Below are 23,481 nucleotides of genomic sequence, written 5' to 3'. Positions count from 1 at the left end.
AAAATAGGAGTCCAATTTTGGTACTTGGGCGGGTTTACTTAGGTATTCTGATATATTTGACTGGGTAAACGGGTATGGCTGACTCAGATAAATAGGTAGATTTGACTAGGTATTCATGTCAAGTTGACTTGGGTATTTAGGTAAGGTTGACTGGGTTATCAGGTTGGTTGACTTGGGTATTTGGGTAGGGTTGACTGGGTATTCAAATAGGGTTCATTGGGCACTTGAGGTCAGGTTGACTAAGTGTTTGGGTAGAGTTGACCGGGTTGTCAAGTTTGGGTTGGTTTGAATTAATTTGGATCCTGAGATGGATCCAGATTCAAAAGTTCTTAAGAGATAGAATCAAAGTGTTAACCATTCAATTGCAAAACCAATTTCATGATTCTAAAATCAATCAAAGTATTGCAATTCACATGCAACCAATCAAAATGTATGCAACTATAATAATTTGGCTATCTTATGATCCATCTAACTGCCGGTCATCTATTGAGTTCCATCAGAGCATTGAGCACTCTAGTTAGCTAGCTAGTGGTCCATTCTAATACTTTCATGACTTATTTAAATGTCATGCATGTAGTGTCCCATTATATTCTTCCCCATATGTTATATGTCCATCTATTAGCATCATTTTGTTTGATACAAACGATCATTTTATGTTACTCATGTACATTGGGTTTAGGATATAACTCTTCATTTGTGGAAATATGACAACAAAATAGCTAGTGTTCGATAGCACATGTCTTTTCTTCTTTGATGTTAAAAATACGTAAGTTTGCGTTGATGGATGTTGGATTCGAGTTATTTTGGTGGGGAGTTAACTCATAGTTCCTAAACATTAAGGCATAAAATGCAGTTAGCTAGTTAGAAAAAGTTTCGAATTACAAAAGAAGTTTCAAACTCATATTAGTCATGGATTGATAAGTTAGTAACTTAGTAATATAGTAGTCAATAATGGACTGACTTGTATGCCATAAGTTCAAACCCTATTTGGAAAGATTTAGTTTATTATAGTTGTTGCCCAATCATTTAAAAAAAAAAAAAAAAATCCTAGGCTATAGATTATAAAAAGCTTAAGCAAGTTCAGCTTACCTTGACCAATAAAATAAAATGGACCCTTTAAAAGAAAAAGATAGCAAGGATATGGGCAAGTCAAAATGACTTATAAGCTGTTGAACCTCTACTTGATTTATAACTCGATTGATCTCAACTCTATTTTAGTACGTATCAAGTTCAAGTTATTCGAGTAGGTTAACAAGCCAAGTTTGAGTTTTATAATATTACTTATAAGCCTAATCGAGTTTAATTATTTTTTATATTTTTAATATTACTTCGAGTGATAAATTATTGAGTAATATATAATGTATTTATTTTATGTATATTATACAAATCTTCAAATCCAACTTGAGCTCAAATTTTAAGAATTCATAGCAGAGCTCACTTTCAAGCTTGAGTTTAGCAATTATAAAATTGACGAAATTTGATTAAATATTCAAACTTAGAAAAATTTTTAGTCGAAATAAATTTGAATATTTACTACTTGTGTACAACTTGGGCACATTAAGAGCACATTAAGAGCAGGCTGTGGCCCAAGTTCCAACCTCCGTAGGTTGCCTCTCGCTTTGTGGTCCGTCAAGCCTAGAGAGCTGCAAGTTTTCCTAGAAAAAGCCCAGCCCATTTGAAGAGCGGCCCAACAGTCCTAGGCCCACCAATGAAATTTACTTCTTCAACAAAGAAACCGGCGCACATTAGCATTTTGGAGGCGCGCCCGCCGCGGAATTCCGGGACAGCCGTCCCAAAACTAGGGTTCCGCCGAACTTATCTCGCCGGGCTCACACGTGCCCCCCATGCGTGCTCTCGATCAGCAACAGTCCGAATCTGACGGTCGTCACCTGTGGACCCACCGTTACTTCACTCACACGAAAAAGCAGTAAAATGGCGATCTGACGGTTAGCGATCGGGTCGCGCTCGATAAGCCCGTGTCTCCACTTGGCGCACGATAGCTCACACCTGATGTAAAAGCTACCGTCCTCCATGGATGCGCATTACTCATCCCTCCCCTGAACCTCCCCGCCCGTTTCGGTCTCTGCAAATTTTCTTTGAATTTCGAGCACTAATCTTCGTCGGAATTCGTAGCGATTCCAACTCAACTCGGTTTGTAATTTTCCTTCTGATATTTCCTCTTTTTTCTAGTCACTGTTGATTGTGAAGAAAATTTTCCCATTTTGTGACTGATCCCTTTGATTTGATATGCATTATTTTCTCTCATTTTCTAGGTCTGGAACCCTTTCCACTTTTGCAATGAATATTATTGTTATTTTGTTGTTTCTGAGGTACATTGGCACCGATTTGGTATGATCTTCTTGCTTTATGCAGATTTTTCCTCCGGTGGTCGCCTATCAAGAATGTGATCAATTGGGAGCTTATAGATTTCAGATGATTTGGAGTGAAGCCTGAACGAAACATGCTAGCGTTCGGGTGAGTTCATATTGATTTTCTTTTTCCCCTAAATGCATATGATGAAGAGCGTATGATTTCAAAGTAAATTCTATAGCTGAAATGCTGCAATGATGTGTGCAAATGTTTAACTGGTATAACAAAGCCGTATATAAATGCCAAACATTTTGTATATGGTGCAATGGTGAAGAATACTTGGTATGCATTTCAATGAATGATGCTGCAAGTGTTATGTGCTTCAGCTTGCTAGGTGCAATACCCAGGAGAATGAGAGATTGATTGACAGGAACATCAATATTTAACATTTTATTTTGGGTATATCCATGCCAAGTTAGGTATATCACTTGTAGAAGATGAGACAAGGGAAGTTTGAATTAGGATAGTTGGTCACTTGTAACATAGGCTAAATAACACATCATGAGGATTTAGTCATTTTTTGGGGGCCATAGGAGGGAAAGGGATAGACCTAAAATAACTACCAATCTTTGAATAAGGATTTGACAGCATTCCAATTCAGAAGATATCACCCCCAGATTATGTGGAATGGAAAAAGAGGATTCATATAGCCAACCCACCAGCTAGTGGGACTTAATGTTTGACAGCATTCCAATTCAGAAGATAACTCCACAGATTGTGTGGAAAGGCAAAATAAGATTCATATAGCCTGTTTTCAAAAAATAAAAATAAAATTAAAAAAAGATTATTCATATAGCCAACCCACCTAGTGGGACTTAATGTTGAGTGGTTGTTGCTGTTATTTTGGTTGGTGTTTTGGGTATGTGTGATAGCATTAAACATCAAGTTAGGGTCTTGGTCATACTACGGAAAATGGATGGCTTCGTTGTAACTTAATGTAGCATTTAAAAATGCATACAATTGTCATCATGAATGAGGCTATTCACAAAAAAATAGGGCCATCACCAAATACTGAAGTTCTTAGATCAGTTTTGCTACTTCATGGGACAAACACATTTCCAAGCTTAGATCAGCGTTTGTACTGAAAGTAGCTATTTTCTACCAATGGCCCCACTCATTGAAATGGATTTGTTAAAATATTTTGCAACATGGTGGGGTGCAGCTTAGGAGCAACGGTAAGGTTGTCGCCGTGTGACCTGCAGGTCACGAGTTCAAGGCGTGGAAACAGCCTCTTGCAAAAATGCAAGGTAAGGCTGCGTACTATAGGCCAATTATGGTCTACCCCTTTCCCCCCGCATACACAAGAGCTTTGTGCACCGGGCTGCTCTTTTTTTCACATTGGGGTGCAGCTTGCATGGGACTTTCAAATGCTTCTTTAGGTAATCTTTATTCACTCTGTTGGGTATGACCTAATGATATACGATGAGTATGTGACCAATGGATAACTTTAGATGTTTATATTGTAGCAAAGATTCTTATTCTTAGTTTGGGAAATTCCATGGTTTTATAAATTTAGTTAATTTACGTTTATTTTGTGTATTTTAAGTGCTTTCAGACTATTTTGTAATTATGTGTTTTAGTTGAATTTGTTAGGTGTATAGATACCTTGTTTGTAATGTATTAGAGGTAGTTATCAATTTGAATATGATTCCCATAACAGTTTTTCCCTCACTCTTGTCCATCTTCTCCCTTTTCTCTTCTCTTCCTTCTTCCCCTCTCCTTCTCTTCTGTTCTCTGCTATCCAGCAGCCTATTTCCCTCTCTCTTCCTCTCTATTCTTCTTTTCCTTCCATTATTCTCTTCTTCTCTCTAATTCTATCCCATAAATCTCTCTCTCACTATTTCTGATTTCTGTTCCTGTCATACATCAATTTGGTATCATGGTGCTCGCTTGAACCATATCGACATGCTTCTGCCATTGCCATTGTCATTGTTGTCACGCATCCCAACTTATTGTTAATTTGATTCAATTTCAATTGATGTAAGATTTGTGCATAACCACAAGTCCTACCAAGCATTCAAAGTTTAGAAATCACATGAAAAGCCCCAAGAACTGAAGTATTGTTCATCTGCACAACAATAACAACACACAACAAAATCAAGTCTTAAGTCCCACTAGGTAGGGTCGGCTGTATGAATCCTTTTCCGCCAATTTATGTGATCATGGACCATTTCTTTTGACAGATTCAGGGATATTAAATCCTTACTTATTATCTCCTCCCAAGTTATTTTAGGTCTACCCCTATCCCTTCTATTGCCCCCCACGGTAACTTACTCATTCTTCCTCACTGGTGCACTATGCGGCCTACGTTGCAAGTGTTCATACCATTTGAGTCGTCTTTCTCTTATCTTATCTTCTATAGGAGCTACACCTAACTTACCGCGAATATGTTCATTCCTTAATTTATCCTTCAATGTTATACCACTCATCCATCTAAGCATTCTCATCTTGACAACTTTTACTTTTTGGATATTATGTTTCTTTGTCGCCCGACATTCCGATCCATATAGCATAGCTAGTCTTATAGCTGTCCTATAAAACTTCCCTATCAATTTTAAGGGTATTCTACGATCATAGAGCACACTTGAAGCATTTCTTCATTTTACCCAACCTGCTTTAACTCTATGCATTACACCATCTTCAATTTCTCCTTCAGCTTGCATAATAGATCCGAGGTATCGAAATCTACAAGTGATATTTATTTCTTCATTATCAAGTTAACTTTGTCTCAAATATTCCTCCTATCATTACTAAAATTACATTTCATATATTTTGTTTTATTTCTACTTATCCTAAAGCCTCTAAATTAAAAGCTTCTCTCCATAATTCTAACTCAGCATCTACTCTGTCCCTAATTTCATCAATTAATACAATATCATCTACAAACAACATATAGCATGGAACCTCCTTGTGAATACTTTTAGTCAATTGGTCCAACACTAAAGCAAAAAGATAAGATCTCAAAGCAGATTTTGATGTACACCTATGGTGATAGAAAATTCTCTATTTTCATCATCTATAGTCCTTACACTAGTCATTTTTCCATTGTATATATCCTTAATGACATCAGTATACCTACTATATACGCCCTTTTTTTCTAAAATCCACCATAGAACTTCCCTAGGTATCCTCTCATAAGCTTTCGCAAGGTCAACAAATATCATACGCAAGTCTTTCTTTTTTTCCATAAACTTTTCCATTAATCTTCTTAAAAGATATATAGCTTCTGTGGTTGATCTCCTAGGCATAATACCAAATTGATTTTCTGAGACCTTCTTTTCTAACCTAAATCTTTGTTCAACTATCCTTTCCAATAGTTTCATCGTATGACTCATAAGTTTAATTCTACGATAATTATTACAATTTTGAATATCTCCTTTATTTTTGTATATAGGTGTTAAAAGTACTTTTCCTCCATTCATTTGACATTTTCTTAGTTTTTATAATTGTATAAATAAATTAGTTAACCATATAATTCTGTTATCACCTAAGCATTTCCGAACTTCATTGGGATGTTATCTGATCCCATAGCTTTCTCATTTTTCATCTTTTTTAGTGCAAACTTAACTTCGTTAACTCTAATTTTGCGAATAAATCTCATATTTTTAGTCTTTTTCTCATTTGACAATTCTAAGTTTAAGCCTTCTATTTGGTTTTCATTAAACAACTTACTAAAGTAACTTTGTCATCTTTCTTTAATGTCTTCATACTTAACCAAGACAATATCATCTTCATTTTTTATACATTTTACATTTCCTAAGTCCTTACTCTTCCTTTCTCTAGTTTTAGCAAGTTTAAATATATTCTCTTTCCTTGTAATCTATCATACAAACTATTAAATGATCAGTATTTAGCTTCACTAATGACTTTTTTTGCATCTTTTTTTGCCTCCTTATATTTTTCAAAGTTATCCCTATTTCTATATTTTTACCACATTTTATACCAAATTATTTTTGTCTTTATGGCTTTTTGTACATCTTTATCCCACGACCAACTTTCTTTGCTATTTGAGAATCTTCCCCTTGATTCACCTAAAACCTCCTTTGCTATATTTTTAATAGAGGCAGCTAATCTACTCCAAAGAGTATTTGTATCTATCTCATCCTCTATAGTCCAATCCCCATCTTTGATCATTTTATCTTTAAATTTAATTATATTTTCTCCTTTTAGGTTTCACCACCTAGTTCTCTTATATTGGTTTATTTTAATCCTTTTTCTTTCATTTTTTAATACATATATCTAACACTAAGACTCTAAGTTGTGTGGTTAGGCTTTCACCTGGAATAACTTTACAATCCTTGCATGATAAACGATCTACCCTCCTAGTTTTTTTTATAAAAAAAAAATCTATTTGACTTTTATTTTGCCCACTTTTAAAGATTATTAAGTGTTCTTCTCTCTTTTTAAAGCAAGTATTTATTATACTAAAATCATATGACATAGCGAAGTCTAAGATCATCTCCCCAGGCTCACTTTTGTCTCCATATCTATATCCTCTATGTATTCTCTCATAATTTTTATTATCCCTTCCAACGTATCCATTTAGATCCCCTCCTATAAATATTTTTCAGTCTTTGATATGCCTTGTGTAATACTATCCATATCTTTTCAAAATTGTCTCTTAAGATTTTCGGCTAAGCCGACTTGAGGTGCATAAGCACTAATGATATTTATTATCTCTTGTCCCAATGCCATCTTGGTTTTTATAATTCTATCCCCTACTTTATTTACATCAGTGTTTTAAAAGGCAAAGGCGTAAGGTGAGGTGTTTTACCCTTCGCGAGGCGAGGCGTAAGCCTCAAGGTGTTGATGCGTAAGCATTTTGAGACTGTAATTTTTAAAATAATTAATAAATAAAAAATTATATATATAGTATTAAAATGAGAAAAATGTTAGAAAAATGGAGAAAAATGTTAAAATAATGGAGAAAATATTCCAAGAAAAATCTTTTTTTTGGCCCCTTGAATCAACTTCAAACATTTCAGCAACAAGATTTAATTTAAACAATTAAAATATGAAACAAAAATGTGAGAGACGAATAAAGAACTCAGACATGTGAGACTTCGAAAAAGAGAGAGACCAGATGTTAATAGAGAGAGACCAGATGCTTCAAGAGCGAGAGAGAGTAGATGCTGAGAGAGAGAGCAGAGGCTGTGAGAGAGAGAGAGAGAGAGAGAGCAGATGCTGAGAGAGAGCAGAGGCTTCGTCGAGCTTCGTCCAAGCTTCGAAAGAGAGAGTAGAGGGTTTGCCAAGCTTCGTCGACTTCGTGGAGCTTCATCCAGGCTTTGAAAGAGAGAGCAAAGGGTTCACCGAGCTTCATTGGCTTCGTGGAGCTTCGTCCAAGCTTTGAAAGAGAGAGCAGAGGGTTCGCTGAGCTTCGTCAAGCTTCATCCAGGCTTCAAAGAGAGAGTGAAGGCTTCGTCAGGCTTCGGCAACATAGCAGAGAAGAAGCTTGTGGGAGGCCGAAAGGTGTACGCCTTGCTTATGAGGCGTAAAAAAGTGTGGTTTTTTGGCTGAGGCGTACGCTTTGTTGGCTGAGGTGAATGCTTTCTTGGATTTACGCCTTTACACATACACCTTGAGGCGTTTGTGTCCCCAAATGCACTCAAAAACGCCTTTCAAAACACTGATTTACATCAACAGTGCTATTTTTTAAGTTTTTGTCTATAATAATTCCTACTCCATTCTTATGCTTTTCTTTTCCAGTGTACCAAAGTTTAAATCCTGATTTATCAATTTCTCTAGCTTTCTCCCCCACCCACTTAGTTTCTTGAAGGCAAATTATATTAATTCTTCTTCTGATCATTGTATCCACAATTTCCATGTCTTTACCTGTAAGTGTCCTTATATTCCAAGTTGCTAATATAATCCTAGTTTCTTGAACTAACGTTTTTACCTGCCCACGTCCAGAATTATGCAGGAACCCTCGCATATTTGACACCATACCCGAGCGCCGACACGGTACGTCACTTCATGGCAACGACCTAGCCCACCCTCGCCCACTTTTCGCTACACCCAGGTGGGACAAGTGCAATGCGTCACTTGTAGGGGACGTCCCAGCAAATATTCGGCAAGGATTCATATCATAGTGATCTGACAAATTTTACCCTGGCTGTCTGCTACCTAACACAACCCTCCTCCTTTACCCGGGCTTAGGACCGGCTGTGTGTGAAAAAATTAGGACATTAAGCACTGTTCATTTGCAACTTTCAAAAAATTACAGTCAAGCCTCACATTCGAGTACTGATTTATTCATCACACCTCCCTCATATTGTAGGCAGAGCGCCCCCCCCCCCCCCCGGCGCCCCCCGAACAGCCTTCACCCGCAATTTCACCTTCATCGAAGCAGGAATGTGGCCAAACCTGCCACCAGCAAATCTCCCAGCCGCTGGACCCTTTAAAATTCCGCCTTTCCGGAGTTGTTTTGACACCATCACCACCGCTCTATTCACTGCCCCTCAATCGACGTCCATCCTGAAAACCATCACCAGAGGACCCTAGCTGGTGGCACACGTGCCCCACGCACCAGCAACGTGCATGGGAGAAACCACCAGACTCTTCTCCATTTTCCAGAATCGTGAGAAATTGACTTTAGCGAGGATATTTTGGGTTTTTCGCAATATTTGGACTTATACCACTACATCTTGGACTGTCAGTGCGAATTTGAGTGTTTTGAAGGCCTGCCAACATTTTGATTTAGGCCAAGTTGTTATATTTTGGGATTTATTGCAAAAAATTAGCTTTCCTTTGCGAAATTTTGATGCTGGTCTCAAGAAATACATCTTCAATTGTTTGATACATACTTTTTGGAGGATAAATTCAGTGTACCAGCTCCATTCAGGTTTATTAGTGGAGTTTTCTTGGAGCATCCATGGGAAATTGAAGTTAAATATTTGAAAAATCTCTTGAAACTCAGCACTAGGACCTTTTGGTACTGTTGCATAAGCTTACACTGCTTGGATTTCATGGAAATTGATTTAATGTTGCTTCTCTAATTGGTACTTGTTTGATTTTGTATCGGTCCATATATGATTCAATTCTGCATATCTAGTTCCCACCTAGATGACGATTATCAACAATTGATAAAACATAGGTGTCCTGATTTTGATGGTTTTTCAGGTCAGTTTTTCGAAGATTGGTTGGATGGCATGGGGAATTCTTTTAATTGGTAGCTAAATCAAAACTTCTTGATTTAGCGAAGAAATTTTGGCAAAAACTTGAAAGGGACAAAAATATCTTGGAGAACCTCCTGTCACCACATGGTAAAAAATGAGATATATTTTAAGATTGAAGTATCCACATTCTTACAGGAGCAATTAGTGGTCCGTGTTGTTCAAGGCAACTTCCTTGTAGTGTCACCAATTATTAAATTTAGAGACCTTATTTATTTATGTGCTCTTAATGAAACCTAGAGTAGTGATTATGTTAAAGGAAAGGATTGAGGGGATGAAATCAGAAAGCATATGATTTTGCAAACTCAAAAATGTCCCTCTTCTCTATCTAAGACTTACGACATGACTTTGGAAGTTGAGTGATATCTCCACCCACCAGCCCTTAACACCAATCTTAAAGACTTCTGTCAGTTTAGACTTTAGATCAATCTTCATGGTCACGAGGTAGTCTTAGGCCCACCCAAGATGTTCAAGAGAAAACCCAAATTGTTGAGGATAAACAATCAAATATCGTAAGTGCCCATGCAAATTGTTGCACAACTAAGTACATGACTACACAAATGATTTGCATATTATCAGTGCACAATATTTTTTATTCTTGAGTGAATATAAGTCATGAATATTCTTATCAAAATAAGCCCTTAAAATTTTCTTTAGTGATCTTAAACATTGTAGGTGCCTCTAGTCTAGAAATGGACCTCAACTGGTCACTAAACTTGGTTGTTGAGACTTGCAATGAGCTTCAAGATGAGTTTCCAACTACTAGAATAGATATGTTTGCCAATTACCTTGCTCTTCAACCACAATTTTCCTTTTCTAACTCAAAGAGTGAGAAACAATTGGTTGCTCCAGAGTTTGTTGACAATTCTTTAATCATGGATCCTATTGTTGAAAATCCCCTTGAGAATGTTTCTCCTCCACCAAGTCAATTTTTGTCTCCAACCCTCGCATCTTCTCCCTCCACATCTTCGTTAGCCAAATCAAATGAAACATTGTCCATCATTCTATAATATGATCAAATGCATATTTGCTTGAGCTGCTAATAGATTTGGATATTAAATTGATTCCTTCGTTGGAGGAATTGTTATCTTATCAAAGGACATTGCAGCCTTCTATGCTACTCACAGTTGGAGGATATTTTAGATACTCTTGAATGGTGGCTGACAATGCAATGCAGATTGTACCACCTGTTGATTTGCCTACATTTGTCACTATTCCCACTCATGGAATTAAAGCTACTATTACATTTCAGAATTTGATGTCAAGTTTTCTCTAACAAGGGGAGTTTGATGGAGAACCACCGGAGAGCTTTAGATGTTTATATTGTGGCTGAGATTTTTTTGTTTGGGAAATTCTGGTTATTTTAGAAGTTAGTTAATTTAGGTTTGTTTGCATATTTTAAGTACTTTCAAGTTAATTTTTGTAATTATTTGTTTTAGTTGGGGCTATTTTATAATTATTTGTTTTGGTTGTATTTTGGGGTGTATAAATATGTTGTTTGTAATATGTAAAGAGTTAGTTATCGATTTGAGTCTTCTCTCCAGATCTGTTTTTCCCTCTCTCTCTCTCTCTCTCACACACACACACACACACACACATCTAGGTTCTTCCTCTTCTCTTCTCCTTCTTCCCTTCTTCTTTCTCTGTTCTGTTCTGTTCTGTTCTGTTCTCTACTGTCCAGCCTGATACACATTGTTGGCCCACAACCTAATAGTTTAAGCTTTTAGGTAAAATGGTAATCTGACATGGTATCAAAGCTAGTTACCAGGAGGTCCTGGGTTCTAGTCTTATTGCCTGCATTTATTATTTATTTGTTAAGAATTATCTTATTCCCTACAATGGGTGTTGTTTTTCGTGTGTTTATCTCCCCATGCGCTGTCAGGCTGCATGTGTGGGGGAGTGTTAAGGCCTGATACACTTTGTTGGCCAAACATAACAGCTTAAGCTTTTAGCTAAAGTGGAACATAATTCTCTCTCCTTTTCTCACTGTTTCTGATTTCTGTCCCTGTCCTGCATCAATATATGTTTTTGCTAAAATGGGGATATATGAAAAGGCCAAAAATGTTCGAGTTTTCTTAATTTTTTGTCTAATAACACAAAAATCAAACGTCACCAATGGGACTTCGTGTTTTCTTTTTCACATAAAATTTATAAATAACAACCTTAGGTTCTGAAAAATTATCAGATAGGACCTTTCTTGGATGTTTTTACTAAGTTTCTGAATCCTTGTTTAAACTTTATTTTTCACTTTCTATCATGACGGGTTTGTCATAGTCTTAATGCCAATTTTAGTGTAGATTGTTAATTTTGGCTGAATCCCTTTCTATCGGGTTTGCTTTTATTATATATAGAAGAAATTTACATAGTTGTTGCCTAATTTTCAGCACATTTACAGCGCCTAAATGCTGCCAGATTTTCAGGATCAGATTTTCAGCATTATTTACAGCTTAATTTCCTGCTATATACAATCTAACTATAAACTAAAATATTTCAACTAAATTATTTACAACCTAATTATCCTAAATTATCTCTATAACATTCCCCCTTAAATTGATGCTGGTAGATCAAGAAGCATCAATTTGTCAACCAAGAACTGATGCTGGTGCCGAGAAAGAGCTTTAGGGAATATGTTTGGAGTTTGACGTTCGGTGGAAATGTGAGGAAGAGTAATCACTTGTTTGTCTTGTGAAGAAAAAGAGGAATCAAACTGACTCTGAGTAAAATGAAAAGCAAGCAGGGTAGAGCGAAATTTATCAAACCATGCACGCAGAGCCTATTTCAGTCCATGCAAGGATCGGCGTAGCCAACCAACCTCTAAGGAAGGTGTAGCAAACATGCCGAGAGGTGGAGACATAGATTTCTTCCTTCAAATCCCCATGTAGAAAAGCATTCTTCACATCCATCTGCCGGAGAGACCACCCCTGCGACGCAGCAAGTGCCAAGATAGTCCGCACAATAGTCATTTTGGCAATAGGTGCAAAGGTCTCTTCATAATCAATACCAGACTTCTGCCGGTTCCTAAGAACCATGAGATGGGCCTTATATCTGTCCAGTGACCCATTAGACCAAAACTTGATTGAGTACACCCATTTACAACCAATAGGTTTGACACCAGGGGGACAAGTCACAAGATCCCAAATGTGATTATCTTGAAGAGCTTGGATTTCTTCTTGCATGGCCTGTTACCAACATTCTTGGGTGGCTGCTTGGGTATATGAGTGAGGAACAGAAATAGTGTCGAGAGTGGCAATCAGTGAGGTATGAAGAAAAACCATACCTATCCGGTGGATATGTAACCCGAGTGGAGCGCCGAGGAACCGCGGAATCAGATGACGGATTAGTGTCTGGAAGGGGTGTTGAAGAAGGTGGAGAATGTCGATGATACACTACACCTAGTTTAAAACACTCAATAGAAGAAGACACATCATCAAAAGCGGGAAGAAGAGTAATAGGAGTATCAGAAATAACCTGAGACTGAAAGAAATATTGATTTTTCGAAGAAAATCACATTCCAGGAGGTCCGAAATTTGTTTGCATGAGCATCATAACAAACAAATCCTTTCTGAGTAGCACTATGTCCCATAAAGGCACACGTGATGGACTGGGCAGCAAGCTTTTGATGCTCAACAGGTGGTAGATGAACAAAACAAATACACCCAAAAGTATGAAAGGATTGATACTCAGGAGATATGCCAAATAATCGAAAATAGGGGGAATCATAATTTAGAGTGGCAGTAGGCAAACGATTGATCAAATAGACAGCAGTAGATAAAGCTTCTACCTAGAACTTAGAAGGTACGGAAGAATCAATCAACAAAGTAAGAATGACATATAAGAGATGACAATTCTCACACTCAACGACTCCATTTTGTTGAGGGGTATAAGGACAAGAACACTAGGAAATGATCCCCTTATGATGAAGAAAAGTCTGAAAAGATTGAGACATGTACTGGGGGGGGGCCGGCCCCCCCCCCCCCAAGTCGGAGCGTAAAGTTTTGATGCAAGTACTGAACTGTGTCTCGACAAACGCAATAAATTTTTGAAAGACAAAAAACACATCAGCTTTAGAGCAGAGAAAATATATCCAAATGAATCGACTATAATCATCAATAAACGTCACAAAATAACGATACTTACCATAAGAAATAACATGACTCACACCCCAAACATCAGTATGCACAATCTCAAAGCAATTAAAAGCATGACTACCATGTGCAAGAAAAGGTAAAAGTTTTACTTTTACCAAGATGACAAGTAGCACAATCAAAAGGTACAGGAGAAGAAGAAAAGTAATCTTTATTGCCCAAAAAACCATGCTTCATAAGATGAGCCAAGACAACAGAATTAGGATGACCCAATTTCTTATTCCAAACTTCATTATTATTGGCAATAGTCGTACAAGCAAGAGAAACAACATTAGAAATAGAAAACTGTAAAGAAAATAAACGTCCACTTTAGGCCCCTTCGCGATCATCATCCCCGACACCTGATCCTGCACAAGACAACCACCACGAGAAAAATGAACATCACATTTATTATCTACCAATTGTCCAACAGAAATCAAATTAGTAGACAATCCAGGAGAGACAAAAACATCGTGAAATGAAGAGCCCAATTAGCAATCTGAATATTTTGCGTGCCTTTATACTTACGAACACCATGGAGACCCGTCATATTACCAGTCATATGATTAGAAGCGCCCGAATCAACAATCCAAGAAGTTTAGTAGTCATACCTTGCAGGCCTAAGGCCGTAAAAGCAGACACAATCATTTGTTGGACCATTGCTAGTGCGAGAATAGACGAATTAGAGCTTACAGTGGGTGGCGTAGAAGAAGTAGAGGATTGAACAACAGCCTAAAAGCCTTGGGATTGGCGATTTTGAGGCTGCAATCAACAGTCTTTGATGATATGGTCTTCTTTCTTACAGTAGTTACAAACTTTCTTATGACAGTTGCGAGCAATATGACCATTTGAGTGGATAACCACTGTTCTTCACTGTCCTTGCAACTGAAACACTGCAACTTGTTCCTCCCTCTCCCTTGTGCTGCATATGCTACATTCACAGCTTCAAAAAATACCTTCTTAGAAGTCATACCCATTTGAGTGGATAACCACTGTTCTTCACGCAATAAATCTCCTAGACAAATATTCAAAGAAGGAACCGGCTTACGGTTCAATAAACTGGCAACAGACTCAAACTCAGATCGAAGTTTCATCAAAAACTGATCGCGTTGACTCTCAGCATGAACCGCTTGAAGAGTCACGAGTGCCATGAACAATAGTAGAATACTCGTTCCAAATATTAATAAAACTAGAATAAAATTGTTCAATAGGTAAATTACCTTGACTGTAATTATTAATTTCCGACTCCAATTGGAACTTCCGAGCACTGTGATCTTGGTGGTAAATACGGTGGAGATAATTCCACAAAGCCTGAGCCGTAGTAAAACAATGAAGATTGATCACAAAGTGAGACTCAATCGTCCCCAACAGCCAAGAGATCACCTTAGCATCCTCGACCTCCCATTGTGCAAATTCCTTTTCATTAGTGAGAACTTGAGCAGAACTATCAATATGATTTGATAATTCATTCCCTTTCAAGAACATTTTAAATTGGAATTCCCACGTAGGGAAATTCTTTACAGTAAATCGAACAAGTCTTTTCAATAGACATGATGAAGGCAATGAAAAAAAAAAAAAAAAAGCCCAAGCAGTCAACCAAATAAATGGCAAGCCTAACTCAAATCAGGTCCAAATCCAAATAATAAGGTCCAAATCCAAATAATAAGAGGTCCTCAGACACAACCAGATTACAAAAGCTCTGCAGAAAATAAAAAAAAAAAACTCAGATCAAACACGGAAGCCTATCTCAAAATACCTGCCATGTGTGAAAAACGACACAGCAGAGGAAGAAACACAGCACCTTTGTCGATCACACCAGGAGAAGTCAAAGCTGCTGACCACCACAGAAACTGCCAACAGCCACAAAGATGCCCAGCTCCCACGAGAAAAACACCAAGATGAGTAGCCCGCAACCAAGGACAGCATGTGCAACTGAAAAAAATTCTGGCAGCCCCCAACAAAACTCAAAACCACCTAAGTGGACACTACAGAGAAGGCCGACACCCACGAAAAACAAGAAAGAACTTGTTGAAACCGAGCGATTTTTTTTTCTTTTATAAAAAAAAAAAAAACCAGCAATGAGAATCGCACCCAGTGATTTAAGACCTAAATGACAGAATCAGAAGAGGGGCTCTGATATTATGTTAATTTTGGTCTAAATTCCTTTCCATCTGGTTTGCTTTCATTATACATAGAAGAAATTTACATAGTTGTTGCCTAATTTTCAGCACATTTACAGCGCCTAAATGCTGCCTGATTTTCAGCATTATTTACAGTCTAATTTTCAGCACATTTTCAGCACCTAAATGCTGCCAGATTTTCAGCATTATTTACAGCTTAATTTTCTGATATATACTATCTAAATATAAACTAAAATATTTCATACTCTTTATGTCAAACTCTTTCTGATATTGAAAGTGGAAGTGAAGCAAAAAGTCTAGACCCTTGTGCAGTTCATGATGTCATAAGTTAGTCAACTGCTTAACATGGTTCTTGTCAGTGTAAATTCATCATTTTGTGGGTGTTCATGAGATCTTGTCTTTGCTTTCGCTCTGTCATATTGCTGTTTCTTTTTTTGTTTCCAAGTGCTTGTAGTAATGGGCTTTTGTCTCTTGTATGCAGTGCAAATTAGTTTAACTTTCCCAATCTTATCAGAATGTAAGTGCAGATTTATAATGGTGTGGAGTAAATTACACTCTGGTCAATCAGTAGGAAGCAAACATGCAACTTCACATTTATTGCAGCCATAAGTCAGTCGTTCTTTTTGGAAACTGGAATCCGTCCATTCATTGTTGTTTCCCCTTTAGAAACTGAGAAAAAGGGAAGGGTGGAGAAGTGAAAAAATGAAGTGGACGAGAACTTTATTGATCTATCTGCCTAATTAACATCGAGGTAGGTCATACAAGAACTACTTTACAAGATTAATTATGTTTATGAAGCTTTGATGTAGTACATGTTCAAGTGTCATACATCCACAGAACCCCAGTTTACACGTTCAGCTTCATAGTTTTTCTTATTTATTTTTCCGTTTGTATTTCTTATATTTGTTTTAAGTTCAATAACTTAGCAGCATGAGGCTTCAAAGATTTCTTTTTGAAGGCTTCAATGTTTTTTTTTTTTTTTAATTGTTTTTATATAGGACCCAGATTCTGTTTTATGATTTATTTGTTTATTTGAACTTGTTTGCAGGCACTATATCTGCAGTTTCATTTATTGATTTTATAGCAATGTCTGAGTTAAGAAGTATTGTAAAAGAAACTTCTGAAAATGGCACAGATCTGTCTCCAGATGATATTGGCACCATTGAGGAAATGCCTGAACACACAATTTTGTCACGGCAAACTTCTGTGAACCTTGTCCCATTTATTGGCCAGAGATTTGTTTCACAGGATGCTGCCTATGAATTTTATTGCAGCTTTGCAAAGCAATGTGGCTTTTCTATCAGACGTCATCGTACTCGAGGGAAAGATGGTGTAGGTAGAGGAGTTACAAGGAGGGATTTCACCTGCCATCGTGGTGGCTTCCCACAGATAAAGCCATCTGATGATGGAAAGATGCAGCGAAATCGAAAATCTTCACGTTGTGGATGTCAAGCATATATGCGAATTGTTAAAAGGGCAGACTTTGATGTCCCTGAATGGCGTATCACTGGATTTTGCAACATCCACAACCATGAACTCATGAAATCAAATGAGGTGCAGCTACTTCCAGCCTACTGCCCCATGTCTGCAGATGACAAGAGTCGGATTTGCATGTTCGCAAAAGCAGGGATGTCAGTGCGACAAATGTTAAGATTAATGGAGCTAGAGAAGGGTATTAAGCTGGGTTGTTTACCATTCACGGAAATAGATGTGAGGAACCTGCTGCAGTCTTTTAGAAATGTGGATCGAGATAATGATGCCATTGACCTCCTTATGATGTGCAAGGAGAAGAAGGATAAAGACCCAAACTTTAAGTACAACTTCAAGATGGATGCACATAACAGATTGGAGCATATTGCATGGTCGTATGCTTCATCCATTCGATTATATGAGGCTTTTGGTGATGCCATAATATTTGACACAACCCACCGTTTAGATGCCTACGATATGCTTCTTGGAATTTGGGTTGGAGTGGACAATGATGGAGCTACTTGTTTTTTTGGTTGTGTGCTTCTACAGGATGAAAATATGCAATCTTTTTCTTGGGCATTAAAGGTAGGCAGCTGTATGGCACATATGCATGGATTAATGATTTTCCTTTTTAATGGCTTCCACTTTCATAGTGACATGTGGTCCCCTAGTGATTCTAGACATTAAGCTAAACCCGTCCATTACCTTTTAATGGGCATCTGAGGTTATTGATTTTGTGTGCCTCAAAGCAATGTTCTTTGAAAAAGGCATGGGGCTCTGTTAGGTCAAATCCTCATGAGAGACTAGCATGACACACAATTTATGCCTTAAAGGCTTGGCTTGAAATTTGGCTTAAGAGAGTCACTCTGTCAGCCTTTTCTTTTATTTGCTGATTTCATTTACTTTGCTGTTTGGGATGATGGTCACATGTCTACCATGCGCTAATATCACTTTTTGCTTGCTCTGGTGCATGACAGACATTTTTGGGCTTTATGAATGGAAAGGCTCCGGAAACAATTTTAACTGACCAAAATGTGTGGCTTAAGGAAGCACTTGCTGTGGAAATGCCTAGGACAAAGCATGCCTTTTGCATTTGGCATATCATTTCAAAATTTTCAGATTGGTTTTCTGTCCTGCTTGGACCACAGTATGATAAATGGAAAGTTGAGTTCCATCGCCTGTACAATTTACAGTCAGTGGAGGATTTTGAAGTAGGATGGAGGGAGATGGTTGACACTTATGGACTCCATGGAAATAAGCACATTGTTAGCTTATATGCATTAAGAGCATTTTGGGCACTGCCCTTTTTGAGATGTTACTTCTTTGCAGGAATGACAAGTGCATTCCAAGCAGAGTCCATAAATGCTTATATCCAACGGTTTTTGAGTGCACAGTCTCTTCTTGATAACTTTGTAGAGCAGGTTTGAAACGGTTTCCTATTCCCTTTGATTGCTGATTAATTTTTTTAAAATTTCACCATTTTAGCCTCTGCTTCACAGGTGGCTGCTGTTGTTGATTGTAAGGATCAAGCAGGAGCAAAACAGAAGATACAACGGAAGACCAACAGAGTCTCTCTCAAATCAGGTTCTCCACTTGAGTCACATGCTGCTACCATTCTTACACCATATGCCTTTTGCAAACTACAAGAAGAACTTGTGCTGGCTCCACAGTATGCATCACTAATGGTAGATGAGAATTATTTCATTGTGAGACACCATACGGAGATGGATGGAGGGTCCAAAGTAATTTGGATTCCTCATGATGAGTACATTAGTTGTAGTTGCCATCAGTTTGAATTTTCAGGCATTCTTTGTAGGCATGTTCTTCGTGTTTTATCAACAAACAATTGTTTTCATATTCCTGACCAGTATCTACCCATTCGCTGGCGAGATGTCATCCCCCCTTTGATGAAGCCATTACACACTTCTACTTCTGGAGAACATGTGGGGAAAGCCCAGTTATTACAGTCCATGGTTTCTACACTTATAACAGAATCAATTGAGACACAGGAACGCCTTGATGTTGCCTGTGATCAAATTTCCATGGTGTTATCTCGCATCAAGGAATTTCGAGGGCCAGCACATGGTACTAATGATATTGATTATAATAGCCCTTCAAACTCATTGATTCTTCCAGAAGTTGAAGATTCTGATGGTATTGTTCAAAGTTTTACCACTGGGAATCCTCACGAGTCTATGACTCTGGGGAAACTGAAAGAAAGAAGACCAAGAGATGGGGTCGATATATACAAGAAACGAAGGCGTTGTTCCATGCCTTGCTGTGGGCAGTTTGGACATGATGCAACTGATTGTCCAATTCTAGGTGATGATTTGAATGGGGATGGTTTGGGGTTCTTGTAGGTAAAAAATTTCTGGAAATGGGTAAAAGTGTAAAGCAACTGCTGTCTATGTTCATAAGCCAATATTGGAAATTTTTCTTTTTTCCCAATGTAACTCCCCCTCGCCTTTTAATCTTCTTTGCCTACAAGTTCCTTTTTAACGTGTTTGTCTATGTGACCAGTGCCATCAAACCACATTCTGTTGTTCTCCTTGAGGTCAAGTTAAATTTAGTGACATACTCTTGTCTCTTCTGTCTGGTAGATGATAAATTAGGTGGAAGTGCATTCTCTGCAACATGAACAAAGATTTAACTTTCTTTCATATTTGTAGGTTTTTAATTTTCTTGGTTTACTATATTAATTTATGGTGTGTACATATTTTCATAGTGCTTTTGATGCATGTCACATTGATAGTAAACCCTGAGCAGTAAGTCTGATTATTATTCCAATTTCACTGCCACACTCTTGTAGCAGTGCAGTTTCTCATTATTGTTCCTACTGGGAGGGAAGGAGGGACAGAGGGGGGGAGGGAGAGAGATGCTACCGAGAATTGTGTAAAGTTTTGTCTTGCATATGGTAGTGATTCTGTACTAATAATAAACTGATATCACAATCAATTCTTTGTAGGTTTCTGGTGGGGCTGTAGTTATCAGTTCCTTATGGCTTACATGGGTTCATGAGACAAATGAAAGATGGTAAAAAGAAAAAGAAAATGCAATATTTTCTACCTGCTTCATGTGTTGTTTTCTTGTTATGGTTTCTCTTGGAAGGATGGTTTATGTATTTATGTACAAGCGTATGAAGTTGATGGATGCTAATATGTAAGGGAATGCATATTTTATGGTTCTCCATGAAGTAGGTAGGAGTGGCAAAGTAAAGATAACTATGCCTGCCTCTTCTTAACCATATTTGGTTCTATTTCATTTTTAACAAGCAGAGGAGGAGGAGGAAGATGGGTGTTTTATGCGATTGAGGTTGGAAGATTGGGTTCGTATATCATTTTCCATTTATGAGTTGTTTGTAAGCTTCGCTCACCTAAATGTTTCCTTGTGTAGTCTTTGGCTAAAAGATGGTCAGTACTCTTTATCTACATTTTGGATAGATGGTGGATAATTTTGTTTACCTGGACATGAAGATGCTGCTTGTAATCTTGCAAAGGTTTGATCCAAGCTCTAAAATTTAAGAAGGTTTAAATTGTGTTTAGCTTATCTGCCTTTTCTTTAGATGTTATAATTTAGTAAGCTGAAGCTCAAAGAAAGAACATGAAGAAAAAGGTCTTGGAACTCTAGAGAACTTGCATGCCTAATATATTTTAGTTTTGGTCTGATGTGCAGAATGTTATTTGCCCAAGTACACAAGTTCTTTTTCCTGTTTCAAGGTGCAAATAGGTTTGGTGAATTTAGAAACCGATTTTGTCAGATAATTATCCTGTTTGGTCTGATCAAAAGTTGGTGCAGTGTGTAAAACCCTTATTCCACAACTTCTGCTACCCACATAGATACACAGTTGCACACTTATAAAGCCTCTAAACTTTCCCTCCAATATACAAAACAAAACAAAAATGAAATTGGTTTCTGGCATTGAGGCATGGTTTTTTGACATTGCACCTCCAAAAAACTGTATTTTTAATTATGTGCTATCATTTTAGTGATTGACATGACAGAGACATGCTTCTATTACATGGAAACATTGTGTGATATGAAATATGATTTTATTGGTACTACTGCTTTTTTCAAGGATAAATTTTGCTCTCTTATTCTATGCCATGCCATTTTGTTATGGTGAATGTACTTGCATTGTTAAAACAAATTTGATGTGACATTTTTGTAACAAGAGTAAATTCAGTATGGTGATGCAAACTACTAGAGCCTTTTCCCTTACTGTTCTGCTTGATCAACCAATGAAACCTTGCTTAGCCTACTTTTTAATGCTCCGATGGCCTTGGTTCTGACCTTTCTGCCTCCAGTGCAATGTTTGTTTGATCCATAAAGGGCTCTATATGCAACCTCTTTCCCCAAGTGAGATTCAGCTGCTTTGTTGCCGTCTGGTGATCTTTTGATTTGCTGCCACTGGAGGTGACTGAAATTTCCACATTTGCTTTCTCCGTCACCATTCCTGTTCAACAGTATTTAGTTGTTGCAAGGAGTGAAGAGCCAATTGAAGATGTCTGACATCCATGGCAGGTTGCTGGTCTTATATGGTTTGAAAAGGGTGATCCATTAGGCATATACCCTTTGGGGGCTACATCTGGAAATGGCAATGGAATCAAGTGTTCGTAAAGAGCAGCTCAGGTTAAAGTTGTCCATAGCCGCTGAAAGGGAAGCCCTTGTTCAACTCTTTTAGCAGGTATGAAGTTTTCTATATCTTAAATATGTACGATATCATTATTATTAGGCCAATCCAATTTGAATTATACTCTTGACAAGGTCATTCCTCTAGCATGCAACTGGGTCATTTGGCTGGCACCAGTGTGAACTATCTTTGGCTTTTGGACTAGCATTAGCTTTGTGTTCCCACTCTGAACGCCCAATGCCTTTTTCCTTATCTTCCCAATTCTTTTCCAGTTGTAGGGAATTGCTTAATTTTGAAACAATTCTGTGTTCCATGTCTATTACAAACAACTGTAGACAGTATATTGTTGAAAGAGTACCCAAAAAAAGTATATTGTTGACATGACTTCACATGAAAACATTCCTTTGACATGTCACCATCCCAAAGATTACTACTAAGACACTGTATATGGTACAAAGATTGGGAATCAAGCTAGAGCCTACACTCTTCCACACAAAAAAATTGGGTACTGCAGCATTTGTCTATTATTTGCAATTTTGGTAGTTTTCTTTCTTAATTTACTCATATTTTGTTTAAAACCACATTACCTAGCTTCTTGTCGATAAAAGCATTATAAATCCATTTTGCACATCATATGTATTGTTAAAATTCATTATCTAAATAATGATACTGAAAACTTTGTAATACTATTGTAAAATAACTAGGGGCGAAGGGTACTAACCTCCCCCGAGGTTTGGCAAAAAGACAATGACCTCTCCTGAGGTTTCGAAAATTTTAAGGACCTCCCCGAAGGTTTCATGAATTCCAAGGACATCCGCTAAGGTTTGTCAAAAATATATAAACCTCCTTATATTTTGCAAAAAGATAAGTTCGTTTAGGGGAGGTTTTCATCTTTTTGCTAAACCTCGGGGGAGGCCTCCAACATTTTTGAAACCTAGTCTGTGGCATTTTTAAAATTTCATGGCAGGTGTCAATCTTTTCGACAAACTTTAGGAATATGAGTGTCTCTAATAACTAGATTCTCTACCTATTCAATAAGAGTGTTGTTGCTATATCAAGTGTTGATTCTTGTGACTTTTTAACTGAAAGAAGTTAATTCTTAATTTCTTATGCAGTTGAATTTGAATTCGGAGTAGACTTTTGCCTGGTTATAGATGCTCTGAAACTCGCAAGATTTTTCCTTGAATAGAGAAGAATGGGTTCATAGGATGAGACTTAAATTTTGTAGTTAGTGTACGTTTATTGAGGTCACACTTTGTTGGAATTGGTGTATTCTCAAGAGAGGGGTGAATTTGGTATTTAAAAATTTATCTCCTAGGTTCAACTAAACTAGTAGCAGTAATACACAACCTAGGGTCTTTTTAAGCATATACCAACTAAGCAGATGAAAATAATGTGTGAAAATTAAATTATACATGGCGTTTACAATATATCAAATATAACATACATGCGCAGGAATATAAAATGCAGGAAATTAAAAGCAAACACACGATATGTTATCGGGATTTGGTCAATATTACCTACGTCTCTACCTCAAACTCACAAATAAGAGGATTCCACTAGATACTCACATC

At 37.5% G+C, this 23,481-nt stretch overlaps 1 protein-coding gene and 1 long non-coding RNA gene across 4 annotated transcripts; both read left to right on the top strand.

Moving 5' to 3' along the window:
• Positions 1-1,810: 1,810 nt before the first annotated feature.
• Positions 1,811-19,937, top strand: LOC131156287 (protein FAR1-RELATED SEQUENCE 11-like). Of its 3 annotated transcripts, none has more exons than XM_058109835.1 (6): positions 1,814-2,151; positions 2,374-2,475; positions 16,322-16,558; positions 16,856-17,862; positions 18,255-18,698; positions 18,777-19,937. In XM_058109835.1, exons 4-6 carry the CDS (start codon positions 16,894-16,896, stop codon positions 19,635-19,637), a joined length of 2,274 nt encoding a protein of 757 aa, XP_057965818.1. In that variant the 5' UTR covers positions 1,814-2,151; positions 2,374-2,475; positions 16,322-16,558; positions 16,856-16,893; the 3' UTR covers positions 19,638-19,937. The 3 variants fall into 3 exon arrangements, with proteins under 3 accessions (XP_057965819.1, XP_057965818.1, XP_057965817.1); XM_058109834.1 differs by having other exon boundaries at positions 16,289-16,558; XM_058109836.1 differs by lacking the exon at positions 16,322-16,558 and having other exon boundaries at positions 1,811-2,151.
• A 904-nt stretch (positions 19,938-20,841) lies between these two features.
• Positions 20,842-23,213, top strand: LOC131156289 (uncharacterized). The gene is made up of 2 exons (XR_009136956.1): positions 20,842-21,961; positions 23,023-23,213. It is a non-coding gene; the product is annotated as an uncharacterized LOC131156289 (long non-coding RNA).
• Positions 23,214-23,481: the final 268 nt, after the last annotated feature.

Source organism: Malania oleifera, chromosome 5 (genome assembly GCF_029873635.1).
Source record: "Malania oleifera isolate guangnan ecotype guangnan chromosome 5, ASM2987363v1, whole genome shotgun sequence".
Classification (NCBI taxonomy): Eukaryota; Viridiplantae; Streptophyta; class Magnoliopsida; order Santalales; family Ximeniaceae; genus Malania; species Malania oleifera.
This window is presented reverse-complemented; position numbering and strand designations above follow the sequence as displayed.

What these genes read in the sequence shown, in the direction of transcription:
- LOC131156287 (XM_058109836.1), top strand. Translation starts at nt 16,894, where the DNA reads ATGTCTGAGTTAAGAAGTATTGTAAAAGAAACTTCTGAAAATGGCACA. An exon ending in CTTTTTCTTGGGCATTAAAG is followed by an intron (nt 17,863 to 18,254) that starts GTAGGCAGCTGT and finishes GGTGCATGACAG; the next exon opens with ACATTTTTGGGCTTTATGAA. An exon ending in TTGATAACTTTGTAGAGCAG is followed by an intron (nt 18,699 to 18,776) that starts GTTTGAAACGGT and finishes TCTGCTTCACAG; the next exon opens with GTGGCTGCTGTTGTTGATTG.